We start from the raw sequence: 15824 nt of genomic DNA on the forward strand, positions 1-15824 counted from the left end.
AGAGACCCATTATCAGCAACCATCACTCCTGTGTTCCAAATGGCACGTTGTGTTAGTTAATCCAAGTTTATCATTTTAAAAGGCTAATTGATCATTAGCAATTATGTTAGCACAGCTGAAAACTTTTGTACTGATTAAAGAAGCAATAAATCTGGCCTTTAGACTAGTTGAGTATCTGGAACATCAGCATTTGTGGGTTCGATTACAGGTTCGAAATGGACAGAAACAAAGAACTTCTGAAACTCGTCAGTCTATTCTTGTTCTGAGAAATGAAGGCTATTCCATGTGAGAAATTACCAAGAAACTGAAAATGTGTGTACTACTCCCTTCACAGAACAGCGCAAACTGGCTCTAACCAGAATAGAAAGAGGAGTGGGAGGCCCCAGTGCACAACTGAGCAAGAGAACAAGTACATTTGAGTGTCTAGTTTGAGAAACAGACGCCTCACAAGTTATCAACTGGTAGCTTCATTAAAACACCAGTCTCAACCTCAACAGTGAAGAGGCGACTCCGGGATGCTGGTCTTATCTCGACTAACCCGTACCCCCGCACATTGACCTGGTGCTGGTACCCCCATATATAGCCTCGTTATTGTTATTTTGTGTTACTTTTTAAACTTTAAACGTCATCAGGCGAAAACGGAGAGGGAGGAGTGCACTTCTCAAATCAAACAGTAATCCGCGCCGCTCAATCACGTTGTCAACAAGGCAAATGTTAGAATTTTCTAACTAGTTTTTATTGGGAAAGCAGATAAAGGATTTTTTTTATCAATGGTAATCACCTTAGCATTTGAAAACGCATGATCCTGCTTAATTACGTCACTTTTGTTTTGAGCCGACTACGCCGCCGGCCAGAGTGGGGCACCTGGCTCACACCCGGGAGGCAGCCTGGTTCCAAAAGGAATACAATCACCTTTCACCCAGTTCAAACAAGATGGGGTAACCCGGGTCAGATAAACAACCCCCCCCCCACCCCACTGAAAGACGAGGTAGAGAAATCTGTGGTGTCAATCAACCAATCACATCCATGACAGACTAATAAAGTGCTGTGACCATCGGTAATCAGTAGCTCCATTCTCTCATCATGACTTATAAAACAGTTCCTGGATACAACTCCACAATAAGGGGTGAGAACACAATGCTCAGGGCTGTGACTGAATGCTGCCAAAAACCCTCCCTCCTTCCTTCCATTATTTGTGGCCACTGAAAGGTAACATAACTGGGCCATAACGTAAGGAAAGGAGGATGTTTATCTGAAGGTTAGATTTCAGCCAAAGAACTGTCTGTTTTAAAAGCACCAGTATGAAGACGGAAAACAGCCCTCCGACCTCCACTACAACATACTACTCAAACTCATGCTACTCAAACTCATACTACTCAAACTACTCAAACTCATGCTACTCAAACTCATACTACTCAAACTCATACTACTCAAACTACTCAAACTCATGCTACTCAAACTACTCAAACTCATACTACTCAAACTCATACTACTCAAACTCATACTACTCAAACTCATGCTACTCAAACTCAAACTACTCAACGATGCACCAAAAAAAGCCTATTACTCAAACTATACTACTCAAACTCATACTACTCAAACTCATACTACTCCATACTACTCAAACTCATACTAACTACTCAAACTACCAAACTCATCAACTCAAACTCATACTACTCAAACTTTCCTCAAAAGCAAACAAAGAAAAGCTCCATAATCATATAAATAAAATACACTACACACATCATCAGTTCAACAGTGTTGTGTAGATGCAAAGCACAGGATACCAGGCTTCACCCACTGCATCTTCACGATCTAAACACTGTGTATCACTCCAAGCAATTTACCAACTACAACTTATATAGGGATTCAATTACAACGGAATCTGCTCCTACAACAAACCGAGGCAAACTATAACAAATTCACCACAAGTGAAAAATAGATTACTGTTGGTGTGGCACATCAATAGTCAATGTGATACACTACCATTGGTGCAATGTATGATCTTTTTAAACCTACATACAGGAACAATCACTGTTATGATGCCTTCTTGTACTGTTGACCTAGACGACAATGCTGTGTGAACGGTTCAGAGTGTATTGCCGATCTGATCCTGGAAAACACAGGACCTCTAACCATTGACAAACATAGACTAGAGGAATGTGACACTGAGACACACCCTATAGGCCTTTAGTGTAATAAGAAAAACATAGGGAATAGATCATATGAGCCCCCTTACAAAGATATAGAGAATGGTTCTACTGAGATTACATTCCTCAAACATAAGACGCCCCCTTTAATTCACCTGGATTTAAATGGAGGGAACATTGGTGTACTATCACATTTGTTGGATTATTCTAGGTCTCCACTCAGCATTATGGAGACGATTTCTGGAAATCTCTTACTGTTCTCACTCTAGAATTTCAATCATGTATTCTCACTCTAGAACTTCAATCATGTATTCTCACTCTAGAACTTCAATCATGTGTTTTCTAGAATGTGGACAGCTCCTCCTCTTCACAGAGCAGAGGTTCTACTTCAGGAACGTTCATCTTCTTGCTGGTTTTAGCGGAGTGGTTCTTCCTATAGATGATGAACTGTGCGGTGACCTGGGAGAGTTAAGGCTCATTCACAAACACATCACAACAAGTCAACAATATTCCAGAGACAAAAATAACACTTTCACTTCTTTATCCTTATCCCTTTTTTAGTGAAATGATGATCTCGGAGAAAAATAAAAGATACAAAGAAGTCTAGGAGGAGGACTCCCAGGCTGCCGATGAGCCAGGCCAGATGTTTGAGAATGAAGGCCTGTTTGGAGCCGGCCAGAGCTGGTAGAACCACAATGACACTGAGCCCGTAAGTCCCGTTGCCCATCATGGCCAGGGCAAACAGCATGTACGACGTGCCCTCTGTAGACTGTCGCTTAAACTGCAAACAACAGGGAGATGTTACCTTTTAGACCTCAAAACCAACAGAGTAAGTGAAGATTTAAGGCTCAGAGTCTTCAAAACATGTTATGTAGTTAATCATTTAACCCCATTCTATGACTTCTTCATTTTAACTACTTTTTTTGTTAAATTCCAAAATAATATTAGTTCCCGAACATATTTTCACAATGTTTGACAATGTGTTAGTATGCATGATTTGTTGTTGGTAAGTCATGCATGCTCACAAAGACACTCAATATATAAAAATGTGTGTGTGTGTACTGTGCTATCCCCCTCCCCCTAGGCCATCCCTAGGAACTATTATCACATTGGGAGTGACAGTGAGTTCTCTGCAGGAGCCACCAGTCCACATGCTGTGACATCACTCAGTACAAAACACCAGTCCAGATGCTGTGACATCACTCAGTACACAACACCAGTCTCTCACGCCTGGTTCTCATTTTTTAAAATCAAACAACAGCATTCCTTTTTTCTCTTCTGGCCCCAACTACATTGAGCATTCCTTTATCACCCCTTCCTTCCCCTCATGTCACCCTCTTCCCTCCTCATGTCCCCTAACCCTGCCATCCTGTCACATCTTACCTCCATAATCACACCCATAGACTGTCACTTACATTTTTGTAGAGCTGTGGAAAACGAGAGGAGAGGTAGAATATGGAGGCCACGTATCCACAGGCATAACCAGAAATCTCCACGCTGTTAGAGGCACTCTGAAGATAGAGTCAGAGAGAGAGAGAGAGAGATAGGATGAGATACAACTCACATGGGGTGATATCGCCTTCACACACACACACACACACACACACACACACACACACACACACACACACACACACACACACACACACACACACACACACACACACACACACACACACACACACACACACACACACACACACACACACACACACACACACACACACACACCTCAGTGTTGGCAGAGGTGTTGTTGTCAGTGAGGAACTTGGGGAGAATCAGGAGGGCCACAGTGGAAGCCCCACACCACAGGAAACACAACCACTTCAACATGGGGCGCTCTGGGAGAGAGAGACACACGTGTCACACACACAGACACACCCACCACAGTGTTGCTGTACCTCATGTTTTTTGTTTTTTTTCACCTTTATTTAACCAGGTAGGCAAGTTGAGAACAAGTTCTCATTTACAATTGCGACCTGGCCAAGATAAAGCAAAGCAGTTCGACACATACAACGACACAGAGTTACACATAGAGTAAAACAAACATACACTCAATAATACAGTATAAACAAGTCTATATACAATGTGAGCAAATGAGGTGAGATAAGGGAGGTAAAGGCAAAAAAAGGCCATGGTGGCAAAGTAAATACAATATAGCAAGTAAAACACTGGAATGGTAGATTTGCAGTGGAAGAATGTGCAAAGTTGAAATAAAAATAATGGGGTGCAAAGGAGCAAAATAAATAAATAAAATAAATACAGTAGGGAAAGAGGTAGTTGTTTGGGCTAAATTATAGATGGGCTATGTACAGGTGCAGTAATCTGTGAGCTGCTCTGACAGCTGGTGCTTAAAGCTAGTGAGGGAGATAAGTGTTTCCAGTTTCAGAGATTTTTGTAGTTCGTTCCAATCATTGGCAGCAGAGAACTGGAAGGAGAGGCGGCCAAAGAAATAATTAGTTTTGGGGGTGACCAGAGAGATATACCTGCTGGAGCGCGTGCTACAGGTGGGTGATGCTATGGTGGCCTGTGAGCTGAGATAAGGGGGGACTTTACCTAGCAGGGTCTTGTAGATGACATGGAGACAGTGGGTTTGGCGACGAGTATGAAGCGAGGGCCAGCCAACGAGAGTGTACAGGTCGCAATGGTGGGTAGTATATGGGACTTTGGTGACAAAACGGATGGCACTGTGATAGACTGCATCCAATTTGTTGAGTAGGGTATTGGAGGCTATTTGGTAAATGACATCGCCGAAGTCGAAGATTGATAGGATGGTCAGTTTTACAAGGGTATGTTTGGCAGCATGAGTGAAGGATGCTTTGTTTGCGAAATAGGAAGCCAATTCTAGATTTAACTTTGGATTGGAGATGTTTGATGTGGGTCTGGAAGGTGAGTTTACAGTCTAACCAGACACCTAGGTATTTGTATTGTAGAGGTGACCAATTTCAGACACACTTTCTTCCCTGCAATCTGTACTGGAACTGTGTTGTATAGCTACCAACGTTAGCCTGCAATCTATACTGGAACTGTGTTGTATAGCTACCAACGTTAGCCTGCAATCTATACTGGAACTGTGTTGTATAGCTACCAACGTTAGCCTGCAATCTATACTGGAACTGTGTTGTATTGCTACCAACGTTAGCCTGCAATCTATACTGGAACTGTGTTGTATAACTACCAATGTTAGCCTGCAATCTATACTGGAACTGTGTTGTATAGCTACCAACGTTAGCCTACAATCTATACTGGAACTGTGTTGTATAACTACCAATGTTAGCCTGCAATCTATACTGGAACTGTGCTGTATAACTACCAACGTTAGCATGCAATCTATACTGGAACTGTGTTGTATAGCTACCAACGTTAGCCTGCAATCTATACTGGAACTGTGTTGTATAGCTACCAACGTTAGCCTGCAATCTATACTGGAACTGTGTTGTATAGCTACCAACGTTAGCCTGCAATCTATACTGGAACTGTGTTGTATAGCTACCAACGTTAGCCGATGCTGCTACCAACAGTACATGCAGAGACACTGCTTGCGTGTTCACCGCTGTGAGAGGATTTAAAGGGGGAGTGTGCTCTTGTTCACTTCAACAAATCCTTATAAGGACAGAGACATAGAAGCACAACTCGCCTAGCTGTCTGACAGTCTCAAATGGAAGTCGCTATTGAACGTTTTCAACCCTGCTGGAGCTGTGTTTATTTAGCTCTATTCAAGGACAATGTGGACTGCCCGGACTTTTAACTGTTTGTTTGCAGAGGACTACAGGGGCAAAGTGGCTGTTCTTAGCAAACAAGTAGTGAATTTACACAAGCTACTGAGGAATCCTACACCAGCTACTGAGGAATCCTACACCAGCTACTGAGGAATCCTACACCAGCTACTGGGGAGTCCTACACACGCTACTGGGGAGTCCTACACACGCTACTGGGGAGTCCTACACACGCTACTGGGGAGTCCTACACACGCTACTGGGGAGTCCTACACACGCTACTGGGGAGTCCTACACACGCTACTGGGGAGTCCTACACACGCTACTGGGGAGTCCTACACACGCTACTGGGGAGTCCTACACACGCTACTGGGGAGTCCTACACACGCTACTGGGGAGTCCTACACACGCTACTGGGGAGTCCTACACACGCTACTCGGGAATCCTACACACGCTACTCGGGAATCCTACACACGCTACTGGGGAATCCTACACACGCTACTGGGGAATCCACGCCTGCCTCCTTTTTCTTTCTCCTCTACTCCAGTAGCCGGGCGTCACTCCGGCCTGGTGGAAGTGTCTCCGCCCAGACGGCTCTCCACAGCCAATTGGCCGGTGCTCAGCAGGGATCCCTCACTGAAGGTGTCTGCCTCTTCCCTGGAAAATGGAGTCAGTAAGCTGCCTCTGGATGACTTGGTGGATGTTCCTGTTCTTATCAACCAGCCATGGCGATATGTCACTCGCTGTGGAAGTCAAAAGCAGCGGCATCTGGCAATGGGGGCCTCCTTGGTGACGGGAAGCCCGGACTGGACACAGACTTCAAACAGTTTCTTCGCCCTGGATCCAGAGGTTCCGGCACCTTCATCCCTGGGGGCTTCTGCTTCATGATCGGATCCAAAGGTACCTGCGCCTTCGCCCTCTGTTCTGTCTCCTTCTCCTGTGGTTTCTAACTCGGTTTCAGATCTTCAGAGCTCCCCCTCATCAGACCGTGAGGGTGTCTGAGACACCAGCCCTCTATCAGCCATGATTGATTCTACAGCTGAGTAGGTCCATCATGGCCTCACCGCCCATCGATCCTCGGGGGGTATGCGAGGCCGCTCGAGGCGTAAGAGCGGCCGCACCGCACCAGCTGTCATCGTCAGCAGCTCTATGGTAAGAAACATCTCGGTTCTCAGGGCAAAAACCTTACCCTAGAGCACGAGTACAGGACATTACAACGCTGCTTCCCACCATTCTATGACAAATGCCGGGGCCTGACGCCGTGGTAGTCCATGTGGGGTCAAATGACATTCGCAGGGCTAACCGGGAATGCTGAAAATGTATTTTAAAATAACTGATTCTAGCTTCTTAAAGTTTCCAAAAAAGCGGCCAATTATTTTAGGCCCGGTACCATCGTTAGGTCACGGCTGTGAGAGATTCAGCAGGCTACTGGCATTACACATCTGGCTAAAAGACTACTGTAGCTCTGTTGGCATAATTTATATAGATAAGATGCTCTACAAGAATGACAGTCCATCCAAATAATCTTGGCTCCTGGACTCCTGTCCACGCATTTCAAGGCTGCGTTGAGAAAATGACTTATCAATGACCCAAGCCCTGCTCAGATAATCACTACCATTGTGTCACGGAGTTGTTGTAGTGCTGTAGAACAAAATGTACAATGTCCCAGGAGCGTTGGAAGTCATAGTGTATGTAACCTAATTTATGTCCCTCTAAGTCCCCTGAATGCCTCCTTCGATCCTATAGCTATTGTATGCAATAATCATATGTCTATGAACCAGAGTTATACTGTTAGCACTGAGGCGTGTGTCCTAGTAGGAAGTCCAGTGTGCAGCTCATTCTGTAGTATCAGCTCCAACATACTGTAAATATCACTGGCGTGTCAACTTCTGATAAGCCGATCATGTAAAAGAATCAAGCATCTCAGAAAGGTGCTAAAAAATAGCCCACATTAACGTATTTGGACACCCCTTCAAATGAGTGGATTTGGCTATTTCAGCCACACCCGTTGCTGACAGGTGTATAAAATCGAGCACACCGCCATGCAATCTCCATAGACAAACATTGGCAGTAGAATGGCCTTACAGAAGAGCTCAGTGACTGTCAACGTGGCACAGTCATAGGATGCCACCATTCCTACAAGTCTGTTCGTCAAATGTCTGCCCTGCTAGAGCTGCCCCAGTCAACTGTAAGTGCTGTTGTTGTGAAGTGGAAATGTCCAGGAGCAACAACAGCTCAGCTGCGAAGTGGTAGTCCACACAAGCTCACAGAACAGGACCGCCGAATTCTGAAGCGCATAGCGCAGAAAATTGTCTGTCTTCGGGTTGCAACGCTCACTACCGAGTTCCAAACTGCCTCTGGAAGCAACATAAGCACAAAAACTGTTCATCTGGAGCTTCATGAAATTGGTTTCCATGGCCGAGCAGCCACACACACAAGTCTTAGATCACCATACGCAATGCCAAGCATCGTCTAGAGTGGTGTTAAGCCCGCCGCCATTGGACTCTGGAGCAGTGGAAACGTGTTCTCTGGAGTGATGACGCACGGACAACTCTACCTGCCAGAATGCATAGTGCCCACTGTAAAGTTTGGTGGAGGAGGAATAATGGTCTGGAGTTGTTTTTTATGGTTTGGGCTAGGCCCCTTAGTTCCAGTGAAGGTAAATCGTAAGGCTACAGCATACATTCAGTTTGACATTCTAGATGATTCTGTGCTTCCAACTTTGTGGTAACAGAGCTAGACTGGCCTGCACAGAGCCCTGACCTCAACCCCATCAAACACCTTTGGGATGAATTGGAACGCCGACTGCGAGCCAGGCCTAATCGCCCAACATGAGTACCTGACCTTACTAATACTCATGGCTGAATGGAAGCAAGTTCCTGCAGCAATGTTCCAACATCTAGTGGAAAGCCTTCCCAGAGGAATGGACGCTGTTATAGCAGCAAAGGCAAACTCCATATTAATACCCATTATTTTCGATTGAGATGTTTGATGAACACGTGTCCACATACTTTGGTCATGTAGTGTATATAGTCTAAGGAACAAATCAAATCACATTTAATTTGTCACATGCGCCGAATACAACAGGTGTAGACCTTACAGTGAAATGCTTACTTACAAGCTCTTAACCAACAATATAGTTAAGGAAAAAAATCTAAATCAAATTCAAATTTAACAAATAATTATGGAGCAACAATAACAATAAGGAACAAGTTTCATGAAATCGATAACTTGCTATTAACCATTGACACTCATATATACTGACCATCTCTGAAACTCACTTAGATAATACCTTTGGTGATACAGTGGTTGCAATACATGGTTATAACATCTACAGAAAATACAGAAATGCCAACGGGGGTGGTGTTGCGGTCGATATTCAGAGCCACATTCTAGTAAAGCTTAGAGGATCTCATGTCAAGTAATGTTGAAGTAATATGGCTACAGGTTAATCTGCCTCACCTAAACCCCATTCTTGTAGAAAGCTGCTATAGACCACCAAGTGCTAACAGTCAGTATTCGTTATAAGTCAACCTACCAGCGTGTTTACGAACAGCACAGGAATGAAATCCACATGTATTGATTACGTCTTTACTAATGCGGCAAAAATGTGCTGTAAAGCAGTTTCCAAATCCATCTGATGTAGTGATCACAATATGGTATCCATAGCTAGGAAAACCAAAGTTCCAAAGGCTGGACCAAATATTATGTATAAGAGGTCCTACAAGAGGTTTTGTAGTAATTCCTATGTTGATGATGTAAATAATATTTGCTGGTCTGTGGTGTGTAATGAGGAGCAACCAGACGTTGCACTTGAAAAATTTAAGAAATTGCGTACACCAGTTACTAGTAAGCATGCACTATAAAAACTGTTACATCCCAAAGGATTTGATGAGGATTTGAAAAATGTTATGGTTGAGGGGGATGAGGCAAAACGAATGACAAATAAGTCTGACTGCATAACTGATTGACAAAACTACTGCAAATTGAGAAATCAAGTGACTAAACAGAAAAAAAGAAGAAAAAAAAGCTATACTATGAAACAAAGATAAATTATATAAAGAAGTATAGTAAAAAGCTTTGGAGCACCTTAAATAAAAATGTTGTACAAAAGGCAAAAAGCTCCATCATTCATTGAATCAGATTCACTGTAAAACCCACAAATATTGCCAACTACTTTAATTATTTTTTTAATTGGCAAGATTAGCAAATTAAGGCATGATATGCCAGCAGCAAACGCTGAATCTACACACCCAAGTATATCTGGCCAAGTTATGAAATACAAGTATTGTAATTTAGAATTCTGTAAAGTGAGTGTGAAAAATATGAAAAAATTGTTGTATATCAACAATGACAAGCCATCCGCGTCGGACAACTTGGATGGAAAATTACTGAGGATGATAGACAATATTGCCAATCCTATTTGCCGTCTCTTCAATCTAAGCTTACAAAAAAGTGTGCCCCCTCAGGCCTGGAGGGACGCAAAAGTAATTCCGCTACCCAAGAATAGCCGACCAATCAGCCTGTTACCAACCCTTGGTAAACTTTTGGAAAAAATTGTGTTTTGGCTGGATACAATGCTATTTTACAGTAAATAAATTAACAACAGACTTTCAGCACGCTTATAGTGAAGGGCATTCAAAATGCATGGCACTTATACAAATGACGGATGATTGGCTGAGAGAGATTGATAATACAAATATTTTGGGAGCCGTTTTGTTTGTCTTCAGTGCAGCTTTTGACATTATCAATCATAGTATGCTGCTGGAAAAACTTAGGATGTAATGGCTTTACGACCCCTACTATATTGTGAATTGAGAGTTACCTAACAGAACACAGAGTGTTTTTCTTTAATCTTTAATGGTAGCCTTTCCAACATAATCCAGGTAGATTCAGGAATTCCCCAGGGCAGCTGTCTAGGCCCCTTACTTTTTTCAATCTTTACTAATGACATGGCTGAGTAAAGCCTCTGTGTCTATGTATGCGAATGACTCGACACTATACACGTCAGATACTACAGCGAGTGAAATCACTGCACCACTTAACAAAGAGCTGCAGTCAGTTTCAGAATGGGTGGCAATAAATAAGCTGGTCCTAAATATTTCAAAAACTAAAATAATTGTATTTGGGACAAATCACTCACTAAACCCTAAGCCTCAGCTGAATCTTGTAATGAATAATGTGGAAATGGATTGTAAATTGTCATTGTTAAAACATATTAATGCAACATTAGCTAAGATGGGGAGAGGTCTGTCCATAATAAAGCGCAGCTGTACCTTCTTAACAACAATATCAACAAGTCAGGTCCTACAGGCCACAGTTTTGTTGCAATAAAGAGGGACTTGGACAAATTACAACTGGTCCAGAACAAGGCAGCACGGCTGGCCCTAAAATGCACACAGAGCTAACATTAATAATATGCATGTCAATCTCTCATAGCTCAATGTAGAGGAGAGATTGAATACACAGAACTCTATTCCACATCAAGTAACTCACGCAGCACGCACTCCTCTTCCCTGTAACTATTACCCAGGTCATTGCTGTATATGAGAATGTGTCCTCAGTCAACTTACCTGGTAAAAAAAAAGGTTTAATAAAACATTTAAAAAAAGCAGTAAAATATATTTTTTTAACGATACAAATACACCTTATGGAAAAGCGAGGACTGAAGAGTCACACACACAGGTACAAACACACATAACATACACACTACTATACACACACAGGTACAAACAAACACACATAACATACACACTACTATACACACACAGGTACAAACACACATAACATACACACTACTATACACACACAGGTACAAAACACACATAACATACATACTACTATACACACACAGGTACAAACACACATAACATACACACTACTATACACACACAGTTACAAACACACATAACATACACACTACTATACACACACAGGTACAAACACACATAACACACACACTACTATACACACACAGGTACAAACACACACAGGTACAAACACACATAACATACACACTACTATACACACACATACAAACACACATAACATACACACTATTCACACACTATACACTGGATTGTGTGTTGTAGTAGTGTAGTGGCCGGAGGGCACACACTTAATGTATTGTGAAATCTGTTGTAAAATGTGAAATCTGTTGTAAAATGTATTTAACATGTTTATCATAATGTATACTACTGCCTTAATATTTGCTGGACCACAGGAAGAGTAGCTGCTGCCTTGGCAGGAACTAATGGGGATCCATAATAAATGCAAATACCTGTGAGATACCGGAGTTATGGAGAAAGTGGGGAAGGACCTCCCTCTCTTGGTTTTTATTGACCCACATAGCCACACAAACACACGCACTCGTACTGTTAAGTAATCTAATATGTCTTCCTTTTGTGTTCCAGCCCTCAGCTGCAAACTGGACTGACAAAGGAGTTTTACAATGTGAGAATTTGTCAGTCATCAACTTTTAGTGGGAACTATTTTATTTGAAAACACACACACACACACATTAGGCTTGGATAACTTGGCATAGCTGTTAGCATTGTCAATAAGGTATACATGTAACACAGAATGAGAGTACACAGACTGCACCCTCAGAATTACACTTACAATGGAAATATGAACCTACAGCATTCTCACTACAATGCAAGGAACAATGCTGATTCTCACACATACACAACCATGGCATTCTATTGTGTTTCCATATTGGGTGGACAGTGTAATATCGTGATCCGGCAGGCCTTACTTTTAGATGAGTTGTTCTTTATCTTGTAGTAGAGGAACTGGGAGATGAGCAGGAGATCAGTGAATATGTAGAACACTACTGTCACAATCTGAGAGAGAGAGAGAGAGAGAGAGAGAGAGAGAGAGAGAGAGATGAGGTGGAAACTGAGCTGCACTTCCTAACCTCCTGCCCAATGTATAACCATATTAGAGAGACATATTTCCCTCAGATTACACAGATCCACAAAGAATTCGAAAACAAATCCAATTTTGAAAAACTCCCATATCTACTGGGTGAAATTCCACAGTGTGCCATCAGAGCAGCAAGATTTGTGATCTGTTGCCACGAGAAAAGGGCAACCAGTGAGGAACAAACACCATTGTAAATACAACCCATATCTATGCTTATTTATTTTATCTTGTGTCCTTTCAAATTTGTACCTTGTAAAAACACTGTATATATATATATAATATGACATGTTCAATGTCTTTATTGTTTTGAAACTTCTGTATGTGTGATGTCTACTGTTAATTTTTATTGTTTACCTTACTTGCTTTGGCAATGTTAACACATGTTTCCCATGCCAATAAAGCCCCTTGAATTGAATTGAATTGAGAGAGAGAGAGAGAACAATAAAATATGATTGACAGTGGCACCCTCTGCTGGTAAGCATAGGAAAGGGTCAGGGAAAAGTTAAAAGGAAAACATGCCTTTGGGATAGAATGTAAATGCAGTGACACCAACTCCATTGTGCTTCAATGCAGCAGCTATTCAATGCAGCAGCTATTCAATGAATCAGGGCATGCCTGGGCAGAAAGCGATATAGTAATCAAAACAATAATTCCCTTATGCCTCTGCCCATACTCATACGTTGCAGATAAGACCAAGTTGAAGTTGTGCCTGTTGATAGATACCTGGATGGGCAGCTGGCTGGTCAGGATGCAGCCTATTAGACTGCTGAGGTCCCCACTGAAGAGGAAGAGCAGAAAGCCAAACGACATGGCCTCCTCCACTTTACCATTGCGATAAGCCTCATAGATTTGTCTGTGGGGAGGGGGGGGGGGGCAACAAGATATTAAATGGAGGCAGAGAAGGGGTAAGAAAAAGGAGAGTGATGTGGCATGTAAACAGATACTTGGATTAGATCTCTTGGATTAGAGGTCTCATAAACTGGTTTTGCAGAGCCACACAGACTCTCTCTCATTGCTATGGTAATAGATCATTAATGGGCTAATTCATCTGTCATTGGAGGTCAGAGAAACGTTGATCACAACATCTGTGATAATTTATTTTAATTAGTATTACAAAGACAATATAATTTTTCCTTATATAACGCCTTCCTACTGCAGTAGTGGAAAACTTACGGTAGAGTAGACAGCAAGAAACAGAACATTGAGATCAGCCCGATGACTACGCTCCAGTATTCCCACACATTCTCCACGCATTGCTCGAACAGATAGAGGATCCAGGGCGTCCCATTAGAGCACAGTGGTCGACCCAGCACCGGGGAAGTCAGGTTAGCAGCCACGTTTGCAGTCCTTCCCGGGAAGCGGGCGTGGGCCATGGGGGCGTCCCACCTTCAGTCCCTCTGCCTCCGTGGAAGAATCCGAGCGCGATGATGTGGAACTTTTCGTTTGTTGACACAAAACGCCCTCGAGCCCACCATCGGATGCACACACCTAGGCTACAGGCGTGTGGCGCTTTCCGAAATAGATATAATTTGATCAATCTGCAAGACAATATACATGACCATGGATAGAATTACGAATTGGCAGTGGAGATTAGGAGGAGTGGTGTCGGGAGAAGTAAGACATTAAATGCATTGTTACTGCGCTTTTGGTTTCAGCAACAAAATGCAACTCTGATACAATGTTGATACTTTCTATATATATATATATATATATATAAGACAATTTTTGCATATTGGTCATAAACTTTTGTTTCGGTTGCATATGCCTACAATGCTGCAATTTGATAGACCAGAAGGCAATCCGTCGCTTCTCATCAAATTAATGTTGGTCTGGTGGCCTCATAATAAAACAGACAATGGGAATGGATGGCAAATCCATAACAGCGACAGTCACAGACCAACCAACGTTGTGAACAAAGCAAATGCAGCTCATCTCTCACCTGGTGTGTTGATTTCTCGACCTTCGTGTTACTGTGCGACGGCTCTCCATCTCAACACGGCTGTCGTGATGATTTGATTGAGCGATATATTCCGCTTGTCTATTTAATTTCCTATTAATTTTATTATATTGTAATATATAAATTCAGGTTGCCTATTCCTGTCCTCCGGAATGGCATCAAATTCCGTTATTTCACTTCCGCATTTTCTGGCAAAAACACAGAACTGAGAACCACAAGAATAAGGATTTAGCACCATCTGCTGGGTGTTATACAGTGATGTGATAAGCACCATACAGAGAGCCAACGTCCAGCCCATAACTAATTGAGTTGAAGTCTTTTCATTATCATTAACTTGGATACATTTAGGGTAGCCTACAACCTATTATAGTTTGGAGAACGTTATTTGTCATTTTACATATTTTGTTGGTTTGTCTAATAGGCTATATGCATATCATTATAGTCAATAGGCTATATGCATATCCTTATAGTCAATAGGCTATATGCATATCCTTATAGTCAATAGGCTATATGCATATCCTTATAGTCAATAGGCTATATGCATATCCTTATAGTCAATAGGCTATATGCATATCCTTATAGTCAATAGGCTATATGCATGTCATTAATTCTTTCCTTCCTCGCTCCTTCCTTCATTGTTTAGACAGTCCAACCTCAACAGTTGCTTTGCTCTTGTCCACCTCTAGTCCACCAGATTCCTTAAAAAACAAACATTTTTTTACCCCTTTTTCTCCCCAATTTCATGGTATCCAATTGTTAGTACAATTTTGTCTCATCGCTGCAACTCCGTACAGACTCGGGAGAGGCGAAGGTCGAGAGCCGTGCTTCCTCCATAACACAACCAACCAAGCCGCACTGCTTCTTGACACAATGCCCACTTAACCCTTAAGCCAGCCGCACCAATGTGTCAGAGGAAACACCATACACCTGTTGACCATGTCAGCATGCACTGCGCTCGACCTGCCACAGGAGTCGCTAACCCGGACGACGATGAGCCATTTGTGCGCCGCCCCATGGGTCTCCCGGTCGCAGCAGGCTGCGACAGAGCCTGGACTCGAAACCAGAATCTCTAGT

At 42.6% G+C, this 15824-nt stretch overlaps 1 protein-coding gene across 1 annotated transcript; it reads right to left on the reverse strand.

Moving 5' to 3' along the window:
- Positions 1-1724: 1724 nt before the first annotated feature.
- On the reverse strand, positions 1725-14919 carry LOC135551565 (lysosomal amino acid transporter 1 homolog). The gene is made up of 8 exons (XM_064982772.1): positions 14733-14919; positions 13967-14331; positions 13517-13646; positions 12624-12711; positions 3882-3991; positions 3566-3661; positions 2746-2931; positions 1725-2609 (listed from the first exon to the last, which is right to left on the reverse strand). Exons 2-8 carry the CDS (start codon positions 14164-14166, stop codon positions 2493-2495), a joined length of 927 nt encoding a protein of 308 aa, XP_064838844.1. The 5' UTR covers positions 14167-14331; positions 14733-14919; the 3' UTR covers positions 1725-2492.
- Between the last annotated feature and the right edge of the window lie 905 nt (positions 14920-15824).

The sequence above is a fragment of the Oncorhynchus masou genome, chromosome 13 (genome assembly GCF_036934945.1).
Source record: "Oncorhynchus masou masou isolate Uvic2021 chromosome 13, UVic_Omas_1.1, whole genome shotgun sequence".
Taxonomy (NCBI): domain Eukaryota; kingdom Metazoa; phylum Chordata; class Actinopteri; order Salmoniformes; family Salmonidae; genus Oncorhynchus; species Oncorhynchus masou.

Bases quoted from the DNA above. Each gene is read 5' to 3' on its own strand.
- LOC135551565 (XM_064982772.1), bottom strand. From the start codon at position 14,166: ATGGCCCACGCCCGCTTCCCGGGAAGGACTGCAAACGTGGCTGCTAAC. The intron at 3,992-12,623 runs GTAAGGCCTGCC...TCTCTCTCCCAG, and splicing joins AAAGAACAACTCATCTAAAA to AGCGCCCCATGTTGAAGTGG. The intron at 2,932-3,565 runs GTAAGTGACAGT...TGTTGTTTGCAG, and splicing joins TTCCACAGCTCTACAAAAAT to TTTAAGCGACAGTCTACAGA.